The sequence below is a fragment of the Pinus tabuliformis genome, chromosome 2_1 (genome assembly GCF_031772625.1).
Source record: "Pinus tabuliformis cultivar Carrire ecotype Pingquan chromosome 2_1, CPIR1, whole genome shotgun sequence".
NCBI classification, from domain to species: domain Eukaryota; kingdom Viridiplantae; phylum Streptophyta; class Pinopsida; order Pinales; family Pinaceae; genus Pinus; species Pinus tabuliformis.
Window position 1 is genome coordinate 485,876,979 of NC_142299.1, and position 14,790 is coordinate 485,891,768.

Genomic DNA, 14,790 nt, shown 5'->3' on the forward strand with positions numbered 1-14,790 from the left:
AATCAGATGCAGAAGAGTGTTAATAATTAATTTGGTTTGTTTAGGTCCGTGCCATTTATTTCGGAAGGCAAGGATTGTCCCAGTGTTTTCGGGCTTATGTAATTTATTTACTGAGAATTTGTCTTGTGATCAAGAACTCTTGATCCAGGTGCCAGCCATTCTGTTGTTCGTGCATATTCTGGTATGGGTTGACAGAGTTGGGAGAGGAATGCAATCCTCTGAACTCATATCATATATATTGCCAAAATATTATACCTGATATGATTCGATGGGTAGCTAATTCAGTAGTTCACGCATTTTTCCCAACGTGATAAGCATTATGCTTCAGTGTGTTTAGTAGTTCTAGCATATCTGTGCAATCACTTCAAAGATCAAATAATCTGTACAAGGTTTTCAGACCAATTTTGTTCATAGTATCAGCTGTGGCTACAAGGGGTGTACTGTTTCTCAGATTCCTCTTTTACCGATATTGTTTAACCTGATATGATTCGATGGGTAGCTAATTCAGTAGTTAACGCATTTTTCCCAACGTGATAAGCATTATGCTTCAGTGTGTTTAGTAGTTCTAGCATATCTGTGCAATCACTTCAAAGATCAAATAATCTGTACAAGGTTTTCGGACCAATTTTGTTCATAGTGGCTACAAGGGTACTGTGTCTCGGATTCCTCTTTTACCGATATTGAAATAAACAATACAATGTAATAATTTAATCTGTTTTGTCAAGCGCAAATGTCATGCCTGTGTTTCTTTGTATTGTTCCTGGCCATGGTTTTTTGACCAATTTTGTTCATAGTATCAGTGGTACTGGTGACTACATAAACTTTATTGTCTCAGATGCTTCTTTACCTATACTGAAATAAACTATATAATGTATTAATTTAATCTGATTCCTCAAAGCACCAATGCAGTGACTATGCTGTTTCTTTCATGGTTCTATTTCCAAACACACAGCGAGAATAGACTCTCTATTGTTCATCATCCACCGTGTATACACCAAGAATCAGGATTCACTAACAGGTTAAGGTATAAATTAAGAGTATTTTGGCATTGAATTGCATATTTATCATTAACATATTTAGACCTACATTCTGGAGTGACAGGCCACAATAACAACGCATTATGTTGTATTTCACTAGTTAAAAGAAATGTGGCATTTTCATTCAGTCTGTTATATCATCCAAGCTTTTTATCTTTCATTAAATTAAGGAAATTTTATATAAATCAGAAAACACAGTCGAACATCTTTTCAGTTGAATAGAAACCTAAATAATTACATACACTGGTACGTAAATAACAAAATACGAAGAGTAGGTTTGATCCTATGCATGCAATGGCATAAATATCTATCTTTACTTATATCTATTTACACTGGAACAGCCTTTTCTCATAATCAAAGTGTTTAATAACTCTGGTTTCAAATTTACAGAATGATTTTCTGTTTCTGTTTTTATGATCAAGTTGATTTTATAATTTGCAGTTCACTACTTGTTAAATCGATTGAAGTTGGTAGACGATGTTTTTTATATAGGGCAAGAGAAACACAGAGCTATAACTCTGCTTTTTAGGTACCTATGTTTGATTCTAGACTTGGGAAACACAGAGCACTGTCTGTTTATTAGGCAATTGTGTTTTTCATTGTCACTAGGGAAGCCTGCACTGCCTCCTACGTGTGTCAGAGAGGTTTTAGCTTTTTCAAACATAGGCTTTGTTTAGAGCATTTTTAATGTTGGCATTGTTAAATCTATTTTGAGGTGTAATAACGGTCTTTCACAGAGATGAGAAACTTTTTCAATTTACTCTCTAAGCCAGCGAAACTCAGAGCTTTAATGAAAATTGATGCTTATCATCATCCATCTTCTTGTTACCTCTTTGTTACGATGTATGATGTTTCATATTGGCATAGTGAATATAAAACGAAGGTTTTATTAGGAAAATACAATTCATTGAGAAGAAGGTGATTATAAATGTCAGAACAAAATCTCAACATAGAAATATTCCAAGATTACTTATAACATCAAATGTATGAATAATAATAAGAATAATAAGAAAAAGATAAATTGTAACATTATATGAATAATAACCATAAAATATTTCACTAAATAATGTGATAGAATATAATAAGAAAAAGATGATGTTTTTCGTTTTTATTGAGAAGAATCTGTTGGTCTCTTCTTATTTTTTGGTGACATGGAGTTAATTTCAACTACTACCACTATAACCTCAACAACTACTATTATTATGATTTTTAAATCCTATTTGCAAGCACAGATGAAAACTTCTTACATCACATAAATATCAATTACAATATGATTCGAACAGAGATTACACTGTAAAGTTTACATAACAACACATCAAAATAGTGAAAAACAACATTAAAGTGAAAAAATTGATTAATGCTAATAGACAATTTTTTTCTTTTTCCGTTCATGTTGATATTTGTACCCGATTGAAAAAGAGAAATATTTGTTATTTTTCTCATATTTGTTATCCTGTGGGCAGAGAATGGGTCTTTTCTTAAAAAACAAACGCCCAAATTAAGTGAAATGTATATGTGGGATTCTCAAGTAGAAAAGGAGATGGGGCAGGATGGATATGGACAAAATATTTGTGAACTGGACAAAGGATGAGACAAAAACTTTAATCATAGATGACACATGCATTTGTTTCTAGTTGGATAGGTACAGCCTTACCTTTCAGCATCTCAAATGTATACTACTACGCAGCACCCACCACCACAATACCTGGGTGGTGCGTTCGCTTTATCCACGAAAATGACCGACTACTAACTAAAGACGACACTACACAGAAGATTCCACTGGCCTGTGTTCGAAACGCCGAAAACCCCATTTTAAGAGTATTGTCATTGTCGCTTGGCTTTCCAGGTGGCATGGGTCTGCAAAGGCAGAAAAGGGAGAGTAGATATATGCACTAATTGCGGATAAAGATGAAATAAATTGGCAGTTAGAAATAAGGTGAAGACAGGCACATGCCACCAAATTATGTTTAGTCAACCGCTTTGTCAACACCCGCCTTTTTGCACATGGCTTCCTGCAACTTTTGCTCTCTTCCATTCTTAATTTCCTTTCTGTTTTAAATATGGTGGGGGAGCTTTGGCTAAGCTCTGCATCCCTGTTTCACGATAAAGTTGACTAAAACGTGGGCCACAGCCCATTTATCTATTCATCAGAGTTCTATTTGATACGGTCATTAACAATGTTTTGGATTGTGGTATTAAGGGTTAATTTAATTTGGGTGGGAATATGTCCGTCTCCCAGCCCCTTGGGCAAAGCTACCACATGCTCATAATCGGGATTACAAATTTTTAAGTGGAAACCATGGTACATTTCTAAACTTTGGCTCATTTCCAGAGTCCTGTGACCACACCAGTCCATGGTTGGCTCCTTGTGTTCAATTAATTCTGTGTATCTGTCAATTTAACTGCACTAGTGCTGCCATGGTATGGAATACCCAGCTATTATGTTCCCTCCATTAATTTAGCATTTAATCACACATTAAGTTAACAGTTATATCCACATGAAGTTAACAGTTATATCCATCGAATAAATCTTGTAAGGCTGATTAAATTTACATATTTGGCGTTATTTACTTGGGTGGAATGATTGTTATCTTTCCAAGTGGATTTAAATCTTTACCAAAGACATGTTGAGCTTTGAAGCATCTTTGTTTTATTATAAAGTTGATTTAAATGTTGACTTAAATGTGGACCAGAGCCAATTTATCTATTCATCAGAGTTTTATTTGATACAGTGATTAACAATATTTTTGATTTTCTTGATTGTGGTTATTTAATTCGGTAGGATGATTGTTATCATTGTTATTTTTTCCATCTAGGTTTAAGTCTCCACCAATGACAGGTTGAGTTTTGATATTTTGATGATTTTTGTTATAATGCATTCGAGTATAATTGTAGGCTGACCGGTGGTTGGGTGAAATGATTGTTATCGTTCTCATCCAAGTTCAAATCTTCAGCGTTAATATCTTGATGAATATTATTGTAATCGCTTACAGCCCCACTATGGGCTGGCTGGTGGTTGAGATCTATGTAAATACCATGTTGAGCTTTGATATATTAATAAATATTGTTATAATAATTTAAGATGTAAGAAAAACACTGTGAACTACTTAATATAGCAATCTCACTCTTTCCTTCAATTATAAAAGAGGTTCATTTTTTTTTGGAGAGGTTAATATCAGCAATCTCACTCTTTCCTTTAACTATAAAAGAGGTTCATTTTTTTTGAAGAAGTTAATATCAACCATCTCTCTTTCCTTTAACTATAAAAGAGGTTCAATTTGTTTCAACAAGTTCATTGCTTTTTTGTTTGATAAAAAAGAAATGTTTCACATTGTTGTCATAACAATGTTTCAATGCCCTAACACTGTTTCTGCTTGTCTAAGGCCCAAGACACAGAGACATCTAGCAGGTGTGAAAGTCTGCCCCCTTACGGACCACCAGCAATTTATTCCAGTTGGGGCTTGGTTTTCCTTGAATAAGAGCGTTGCATTAACTGTTAACAGTCAAATATAATTGTCCTCACTGCTGGTTTGACAATTGAATTATCATAGGTTTTTCCACCTTGTTAAAGGAAAACACAATATTTCATAATTTTATTCAATGAAAGTTGATCGTAAATCATGAGCAAAGTAATGAAGTTCCAAGGTTGGTTTTAAATCATGAGCAAAGTAATGAAGTTCCAGGGGATTTGAAGATCATTTACTGCATTAAAATGCGAGAGTTACATGGTCCAGCTAGCCAGCCAGCGTTACCAAAGTATAATGGAATATTTCATCAAATTGATCAAGAAAAAACACGGAAAAGATATTAGTAAGGATTGCAGAAATGAAATAAGACATTCAATGTGTTCCTTGTAATATAGATATAAACAAAACATCTAAAAAAAAGTAATTGCATAATGATCCAGTCCAAAAAAAATAAGATTTTCTACAAATGGATTAACTCTTCTAAAAAAAATCAACAATTTCAATTAAAAAAAAACATGTAAAGTTTATATGAATCTGTTTTTTCACTGAAGTTTTTTTTGGAAATTACCCTTTGAGAATTATATATATATATATATATATCTTTGAAATAACCTTTTGTCAACAATATTTCGCATATCTTACACACAGAATTGAATGCCAGCGAGGAAGATAGCTACCATTCTACCGGATCTTATCGTTTATAACTACCCTTCTGCTGCATCTTATCGTTTAGTTCACGTTTAGTTGAAGACAAATGCGTCTGAGGTTTAAAAAACGTGTTGAAAATTGACGGTAGACGACCATTAGATTTAAAAAACGCGTCGAGAATTGATGGTCGATGCCCGTTACCAGGGTTTAATGCATAGCCGCGCATAAACTACAGGTCACAGTATAGCGCTTCGCTACACTCTTCCCCACAATTTTACTCAGCTCTGAAAGTCATAACTCGTCTCCTCGTCTGCAATCGACCATATATCGTCTCCTTAGCATCGACGATTACTACCTTTTATTTCTGTTTCCCTCTTGGCAATGGCGGCATCTGCGTCGACCTCGGCGGCTGCTAAGCCCAACTACAAATCCTACCAAGTTTTCATAAACCACCGGGGGGTTGATGTTAAGAAAACCTTCGGCAGGTCTCTCTACATTCGCCTTCTGGATAAAGGATTGACGGCTTTTCTCGATAACGAAGAGATGCAACAGGGATACCAAATAGCTTCTCAAATAGATCACGCTATTAGGACCGCCTCCGTTCATGTGGCGATATTTTCTCTTCATTATGCTGAATCAGATTGGTGCCTGAATGAGCTCCTACTGATGTTAAAATCAAATGTTCCCATAATTCCAGTGTTTTACCGTGTTAGGCCCGCTCACGTTCGGTGGATGCTGGGCTCCTATGGTGAAGCCCTACAGACTCATGAAAGGAAGGGGCGATATGATCCCAAAACCATCGCAAAATGGAGAAAGGCACTTCATCAAGTTGCCAGCAACAGCGGCTTCGAGCTAGAGACCTACAATGGGTGAGAGCTCAACCTTCCCATCGTTATGGTTGTATTTATATTTTATAAATAGACATAGACGTTTGTTTCTCACTAGGTCTGCTTATTTCTTGAATAACTAGCGAGGAGTTGGTGCTGGAGCTGCTGGATAAAGTGGTCAAACGTCTGTCGGAAATCGTGACAAAAAATCAAGACTTGTACGTGGCCGAATATCCAACAGGTTTGGATTACAAGCTTAAAGATTTTGAAGATACAGTCCTGTTGAGGCAGCACCAGCAAAGCCAGAAAGCTCAGATCTTGGGAATTGTGGGGTTAGGTGGCGTTGGAAAGACGACGTTGGCAAAAGAATTTTTCAATAGAAAGAAATCAGATTATAATAGATTCTGCTTTTTATCTGACGTCAGAGATCATGCGGCTAATAGGTCTTTAACTTTGTTGCAGAGCCAACTTCTTAAAAGTTTGCTTGGATTGGATAAGCAGGTAAACATAAACAGTGTAGATGAAGGTAAAGGGATGCTCACGGAGCCTCTCAAAACTTTTAACGCTTTAATAATCTTAGATGATGTAGACGATGTGAATCAGGTGAAGGCACTTTTGCCTGTCCAAACTGATGTTCTCGAATCGCGGAGCTTAATATTGATCACATCTAGGGATAATGGTGTTCTCAGAAGCTCAAAAGTTGAAAGAGCATCAATTTATAGACTATCTGGGCTTAATGAACATCATTCCCTAGAGCTCTTTTGTTCCCATGCCTTCAGCCAACCCTATCCGCCCCCTGAGTTTAAATGTGTGGTAGGTAAGTTCTTAGACTATTGTAATGGATTGCCCTTGCCTTTGAAAGTGTTTGGGGCACTTCTTTATGATAAAGAAATATCCCAGTGGGAAGACGAATTGGAGAGTGTTCAACAAATACTTCCAAGTGAAATACACAAGACATTTATCATAAGTTATCGCTCACTCAATGAAGAGGAAAAATATATATTTTTAGACATTGCATGCTTCTTTATAAATCAAAACAGAGATCAGGCAATCAGCATATGGAACGAATCAGGCTGGAGAGGAAAGAGGGGTTTTCTAAATCTACAGGACAAATCCCTTGTGGAAGTGGACAGTTGCAATTTTATACATATGCACGACCACCTCAGAGATTTGGGAAGACATTTGGCCTCGTCTTTGCTGCCGCGTCGTCTTTGGAGCTCAGGATTGAAGAACGTCATTGATAATTTGTCACACCAATCATCTGTAAGTGTTCAGTAATTCAGTTGTTTATAGATTATCAAATAAAAGTTGGAGATTCAATAATTCAATTGTTTATAGATTATTAAATAAAAATTGTTGATCCATTCTCGGATGAATAAGTAATAACGAACCTTTTTCAACGATGGACAGGAAATAGCAGTGAGGGGAATTCTGATGGTTCATGGTGAATATAGTGAGCGCAATGAAGATGATGTATTTGATGGCATTGATACCGAAAATTCTGTCTTAGAACGCATTTTGAGAAGGTTGCAAATTCTTCATATTGAAGGTTCTCTCTTGGAACGCATTTTGACGAGGGTGAAGTTACCAAATCTATCTTGGCTTCACTGGGAAAAATGCCCTCACTCTTCCCTGCCTTCGTGGGTTCCAATGAAGAATTTGACGGTTCTACGAGTGTCCCATAGCAAATTAAACACATTGTGGCACAGGGAAGACGAATCACAGGTAAATAGAAATTTGTTAGGTTGTTCAGGTAAGAATCATGTTCTTTCCTATGGTTGTAACATTTTGCTTTTACAGGCACAGCCGCAGTTGCCGGTATTTTTCACGGAGCCTCCTTCATACGAAAGTGAGAAGCTGGAGAAGCTGAAGAGCACACGGGGGTTAGCACAGGCGGCAAAACTTAGATTCCTAGCTGTTTCTTGGTGCACTGAGTTAGAAGAGCTGCCAGGTATGGAAACATTGGTATCATTGGAAGAGTTGCGCGCAGAGGGATGTCTGAAGCTGAAGTGCATACAGGCGTCGGCCCAGGCTGCAAAACTTAGATACCTAGATGTCTCTGGGTGCTCTGAGTTAAAAGAGCTGCCAAGTATGGAAAAGTTGGTATCTTTGGAGGAGTTGCGGACAAAGGGGTGCAGGAAGCTAAAGAGCATTAGGGGGTCAGCGCAGGCGACAAATCTTAGATCCGTAGATGTTTCCGGTTGCTTTAATTTAGAAGAGCTGCCGAGTATGGAAAAATTGGTATCTTTGCAGGAGTTGCGCGCAGAAGGGTGTGTGAAGCTGAAGAACATACGGGGCTCGTCGCAGGTGAGAAAGCTTAGAATCCTATCTGTTTCTCGGTGCTCGGAGTTAGAAGAGCTGCCAGGTATGGGAACATTGGTCTCTTTGGAAAAGTTGGCGGCAGACAGATGTGAAAAGCTGAAAGGCATACGGGGTTTGGCACAGGCAACAAAGCTTAGATACCTAGATGTTTCTTGGTGCCCACAACTAGAAGAGCTTACAAATATGGAAACATTGGTATGTTTGGAGGAGTTCCGGGCACAAGGATGTGAGAAGGTGAAGCGCATACCTGGTTTGGCCAAGGCTACAAAGCTTAAATACCTAGATATTTCACAGTGCTCTGAGTTACAAGAGCTGCCAAGTATAGAAACATTGATATCTTTGGAGGAGTTCCGAGCAGAAGGATGTGAGAAGCTGAAGTTCATACATGGTTTGGAGAAGGCTACAAAGCTTAGGTTCTTAGATGTTTCTTGGTGCTCTGAGTTGGAATATCTACCAAGTATGGAAACTTTGGTATCCTTGGAGAAGCTGGCGACAGACAGATGTGAGAAGCTGAAAAGCATACGGGGGTTGACGCAGCTGACTAATCTTAGATCCCTAAATGTTTCTTGGTGCTCTGAGTTGGAAGAACTGCAAGGTATGGAAGCATTGGTATCATTGGAGGACTTTCGGGCATCCGGATGTGGGAAGCTGAAGACCATACAGGGCTTGGAGCAGGCAACAAAACTTAGATCCCTGGATGTTTCTGGGTGCTCTGAGTTAGAAGAGTTGCCAACTATGGAAAATTTGGTATTTTTGGAGGAGCTGTGGGCATTCGGATTAGTGAAACTGAAGAATATACCGGGGTTGGCACAAGCCACACGGCTTAGACGCCTAATTCTTTGTAGGTGCTTTCAGTTACAAGAGCTGCCATGTATGGAAACGTTGGTATCTTTAGAGGAATTGCGGTTAGACGTATGTGTGAAGCTGAAGAGCATACGGGGGTTGTCCCAGGCGAGAAACCTTCGAACGCTGAGTGCTCGTTCGTGCTTTGAATTAGAAAAGGTTGAAGGCGTGGAACATTGTAAGCGGTTGGAGATGCTTGATATCTCTGGATGTCGTAAGTTACAGTATCCCAGTGTTACAACTCTGAGGATGAGACAAGGAGTCTGATATGTAATAGAATATTCTTATTTAGGATTTAATGCTCAGTCTTTTCGCTGTGGCTATTTTTATTTTTTTAGCGCAGTTTTTTAGATAAAACTGTTTGTTTCCATATTCTACATAGAAACCTGATGTTTCTATTATTGTAAATATCTTTGTATTATCAATGAGCTGTTTGCTCTTTTGTAATTAATTCATTTCGATATTCTTTTATGGTATCAGAGCACAGAGATTTTTTTTTTCGAAATAATTTTTCATAGTTTGAAAAATTCAGTAGTACATTTCGAAACTGCTCTTGAGTTCCTTCATTCCTTTCTAAGGTCGAGCCCTCTGTAAGCCAGGTAGCCTTCACTGAGTCTTAGCCTCGGCTTTGCTCACTGTGATAAAAGCTTACAGTCGTCAATCTCGATACAGAAAGGGATTCTTCTCAGGCATTGTCACTTTATGAGGAATTAACTGTGTGGCGGTGCTCGGAATCGTAAAATTGCTTTGAAAGGAACAGTTTATTTGTTTGAAGCTGTGTTGTCTCATGATTCTCGTGGCCCTTGAAGCCTAGCCACTGAAGAGGAAGAATACGCGCAAGTTCAAGGACTCGGTATTTTTTATTGTCGAAATTGACGGGGATGAGCACAATCTGTAAAACCCGTATTCGGTTTCCACCCTCGCTGTAATAGCCAGCTTCTGCGCTTTCTGTCGCCTTCCCTTAGTAGTTTATTCTCCGGCTTCAAAGGCTTCTTTTCTGTTGAAGGCGAATTCCCCACCACCGAGTTTTTTTCTTAGCCGCGGGCCTCTTCTCTGCCCTCGGGGCCATTGATGCCACTATCGTGACTCGAATCTCAAGACCACACAAAAGGCTCGGGGTCACTATATATGTAAAAAGGAAAAGCGTCAGTGGAAATCGCGTTCGTATCCTGAGCCTGAGTATCGAGAGCCTGAGTATCAGAACCGGAAGCGGAACCAGATCGAGAAGCGGAAAACCGTTTTTTTTGCTCACGAATTTTTGGCTCACGTATTCGACAGATCGAGATCCTCCACTTGAAGGCATTTTCTAGTGACGGCATTGAAAAATCAAGCATTTTTCCAGAGACGACATTTTCTCTTCAAAAGGTATCACGCATTTTCAGATTACAGTGACGGCGCATTTTCAGATTACAGTGACGGCATTTTTTCCAGTTCAGTCCAGATTATATCACGCATATATATCACGCATTTTCCAGATTATAGTGACGGCTTTCTCCAGTTCAGTCCAGATTATATCACGCATATATCACGCATATATAACAGCGTATATATAATTGATACATATATAACAGCATATATAACAGCATATATATATATATATATATATATATATATATATATATCACGCATTATAGTGACGGGACCAGAACAACGTATATATAATCGTGGACAGCTTCAGTCTACGTAGTTTTATGAAGATACATGTGACCTCTTGTCATATTTTTGGTCTGGTGTTTTGATCTGGTACAGATCTGAGTTATTGTGAAAGCCTATTTTTTTTCAAAGCAGAATTTGTTAAGGTTTGGTACAGTCATCCTGAAAGAGGGATTTTAAGCAGGCAGCTACATTGTTTTTGTGTGTCAGACTTCTGTATTGTCTTTGGGAAAATGGCCACGCTCACCAATCTGATGTTAGAAGGAAATCAACGCTTTAATGGCAGCAACTATAACATTTGGAAACAAAGAATGCTGACCATTTTTGAATACAGGCGTCTTGATCAGCTCATTTTGGGCAAAGAGTCTCGTCCCGGTACAGCTGGTACCGATCAAGATAAATTTGATGATCGAAATCGAGAAGCTGTTATGCTTCTCAAGCTCTCTGTCGCTGATGATCAGTTACCTCAGATTCCTTCTGGCAAGACCGCTGCCGAAATCTGGCAACAATTGAAAGAACTGCACGAGACATCTGACAAAAGCAGAGCATTTTTTCTCAAAAATCAGTTGTTCTCCATCATGATGGATGAACATATGTCTTTACAGGAACATCTCAACAAAATTAAAGACATTCGAGATCAGCTCGAAGCCATTGGTCGGACCATGGAGGAAGAAGATATGGTAGTCATTACTCTGAAAAGTCTACCGAAATCTTATGAACACTTCATAGAAACACTCAACATTACGACCACAAATGTTGATCTGAAGTTTCCAGATTTATGTACCAAACTTCTGCAGCAGGATTGATGGAAACAGCAGTTTGGTAGTGGTACTTCATCAGTGTCCTCGGAAAATGCATTTGCTGCAAAATACCAGTCCTCTCAGTCCTTTCAGCACAAAGGCTCTTCTCAGCCTTTGGATCCTGCTAGGAAGAAAAGTGTGCAGTGTAATTAATGTCACAGGTTCGGTCACATGAAGAAAGATTGCCGACAGAGGATTGCTTCTGAACAGAAGAAACAGGGAGGGCCACATCAGACAGCCAATGTTGCAGAACATTCCGAGCAGACAGATTCTGCCTTTTACGCCTTTATGGCTAAAAGGTCTTCAGAACATGTTCCTTCCTCTGCATGGTACATTGATTCTGGTGCATCACGCCACTTCTCTCACAGGCGTGACTGGTTTATTGACTTCTCACCTTTTAGTGATTTCGTGGTATTTGGTGGAGGTGAAAAGTACACTGTAGCTGGCAGGGGTACAGTTCAAATTCAGTCTGGTGGCCGCACACTCATATTTCTGAATGTATACTATGTTCCTGGTATGGAGATTAATCTACTATCTGTCAGCCAGATTATGAGGAATTCTCCTCAGCTTGATGTTGTGTTCAGTGCACACAAGTGCTCCATCATTGACAGGGAGACCAGTCTAACAGTTGCTGTTGGGCTAGAGGACCATGGTCTATACAGGCTACTTGACACCGGTGACTCTCCAGAAGTGGCTCTAGCAGCACGTGTCTCTCCCATCAGCACTCTATGGCATCAGCGATATGGGCATCTAAATATGCAGTATCTCTCTCAGCTCTCTCGGGAGGGACTTGTGTCAGGATTACCTGATATTCAGACTCAGCAGTTGGGGATATGCAGCGCCTGTCAAGCAGGAAAGCAACATCGGTCTTCATTCACAAATGGAGAATCTTGGCGCGCATCTAAGGTACTTCAGTTACTTCATGCTGATATTTGTGGTCCTATGAATACAACTTCTATCACTGCTTGCAAATATTTTTTACTTATTGTAGATGACTTCAGTAGAAAGATGTGGGTGAATTTTTTAAAAAATAAATCTGATGCTCTTAGTACCTTTCAGAAGTTTAAAACCTTAGTTGAAAAAGAATCTGGTTGTAATATCATGACCCTTAGGACCGACAATGGGGGGGAATTTTGTTCCTCAGCTTTTGCCAACTTCTGTGATATTCATGGCATCAAACGTCAATTAACCACCCCTTACACTCCCCAGCAGAACAGTGTTGTCGAGCGTCGTAACCGCACGGTTGTTGAAATAGCTCGTTCCATGTTACAACACAGGAGTGTTCCAAACAAATTCTGGGCTGAAGCAGTATTTACTGCTGTTTACCTTCTTTGTTTACCTTAGTATTTACTGCTGTTTACCTTCTTAGCAGTTTCTTAGATGAAATTCATTTCGATATTCTTTTAATATGTTGATGAACGGACATTAAACTTTTGAAATGTTCAGAATTGTTATTTAAAATAAAGAAATTATATTACCGTGCTCATGAGTCATGACTCTCGTTCAAAGACAGCATTGATAATTTAAAATTTAATTTCTGTTTACGCCTGATTACTGTGCTCGTGACTCTCGTTCAAAATCAGCATTAGTAATTCAAAATTTAATTTCTGTCTATGCCTTATTACTTGGCTCATGACTCTCGTTAAAAAACAGCATTAATAATTTAAAATTTAATTTCTGTTTATGCTTCTGGAAATTTATAGTTATTTGATATTTCATCAGTACTCATGGTTCTTAAATCAATTACATCATTAATATTTTCAGTTCTCTGTGCGTCTCTTTTAATTAGATCGAATGAGGTCCATCGTTGAAATATACACTAATGGTTCCTTTAACAATACAAAACACAACAACCTTACAGGAAATTATTCCTAGAACCAACGTGCATTGAAATTAATTTTTTCCAACCATTTTATTCATAAAATCTGATATTTTATAAATTAAGTTATACAATTTTTTAGAGAACTTTTTCCAATTTCAAACTAAAATAATAAAATTAATTAATTATATATTTATTAAAATAATATATTATAAGTGATTTTTATTATAACTTAAATGTTTATTATATTGTTTTCTCATTTATTAAATAAAATTATTTAAAATTTGTTTTATTTTATTATTTTTTTAGTTTATATATATATATATATAAAAGAGATTAACAAATTCATATTATTTTTAAAAGCTTTAATATATAGATATTGGTGGCTGTTAGTATGCCACTTGGGAAACTAAACCAATAGCATAAGTATAGTTTTTTTATTGTTCATACTATTTATTTGAAAGCTCTATAACAAAAAAATTGAACAATGTATTGTATAGAGAATTAGAGATAAACTAAATAACATGAAGAGACAACTGGAAATTGAAATGTCATTACATAGAAGTTCCTTGCTAATCTTCATTCAACAGGGGTATCCTCCAGGCCGAGTGGTTGTGGCCCTTTGTCAAAATCAGACAAAGAAAGGTCCATGTTTGTCAGGCTCTTGGGCAGTGTGACCTTCCTATTAAGTTTGTACACCTTCTCAAGTAACTTTGGCATGCATATGATTGATTCTTGTTGTGTCTACCCTGCCTGTGAGGACTCTTCCCATTAAAGCTTTTATATGCTAGTATAAGTTGATAGATTGCATGTAAAAGGTTGTTTTGGCCCTGGTAGAATTCCCAATGTCTGGTATCCAATCTCTTGTTTCCTACTTCACATGCCTATCTAGAATGAACTTCTAGGATTGCTTGATTTGCTCCTCCACATCAGAGATGACTCTTTGAACAATTGTAGGGATTATATCCCTGTACAGTTCCATTTCTACTCTAGCAGTTTTTGAGCTTGAGTGCCACACGTGGAGGGAGGACTAAAATTGGAAGGCGTGAATAGACTGGGTTGTCCCCGCCTGCCACTGCAATGCAAACCTAATGGTTTACATCTAACCATACCGAGGGGAGAGAATTCAAGGAGAGGAGTTAGACAGGAGAGCCAATTGGAAGGACGAAGAGGAAAGAGAAATGGGAATAGGGAAGAGCAGAGGGAGAACAATAAGAAATAATTTAAAAAGGAAGATAATGTCGATACAACAAGAGGGTAGAGTATAGACAGGGGAGGAAAGTGATGGAAGAGACGAGAAGGGGGAGGGGATGAAATAAGAGAGCATGAAGAGGGGGAAGAACCCAAGGGGACATCAAGAGAGACAAAGAGAAA

The 14,790-nt window shown here is 38.0% G+C and overlaps 1 protein-coding gene across 2 annotated transcripts; it reads left to right on the forward strand.

Annotated features, from left to right (window-relative positions):
• Positions 1-5,164: 5,164 nt before the first annotated feature.
• Positions 5,165-9,514, forward strand: LOC149201026 (disease resistance protein Roq1-like). Of its 2 annotated transcripts, XM_089402846.1 has the most exons (4): positions 5,167-6,021; positions 6,123-7,242; positions 7,390-7,704; positions 7,780-9,511. In XM_089402846.1, the coding sequence occupies exons 1-4, from the start codon at positions 5,534-5,536 to the stop codon at positions 9,409-9,411; spliced, it is 3,555 nt and encodes a 1,184-aa protein (XP_089258972.1). In that variant the 5' UTR covers positions 5,167-5,533; the 3' UTR covers positions 9,412-9,511. The 2 variants fall into 2 exon arrangements, with proteins under 2 accessions (XP_089258971.1, XP_089258972.1); XM_089402845.1 differs by having other exon boundaries at positions 5,165-6,021; positions 7,390-9,514.
• The last annotated feature ends 5,276 nt before the right edge of the window (positions 9,515-14,790 follow it).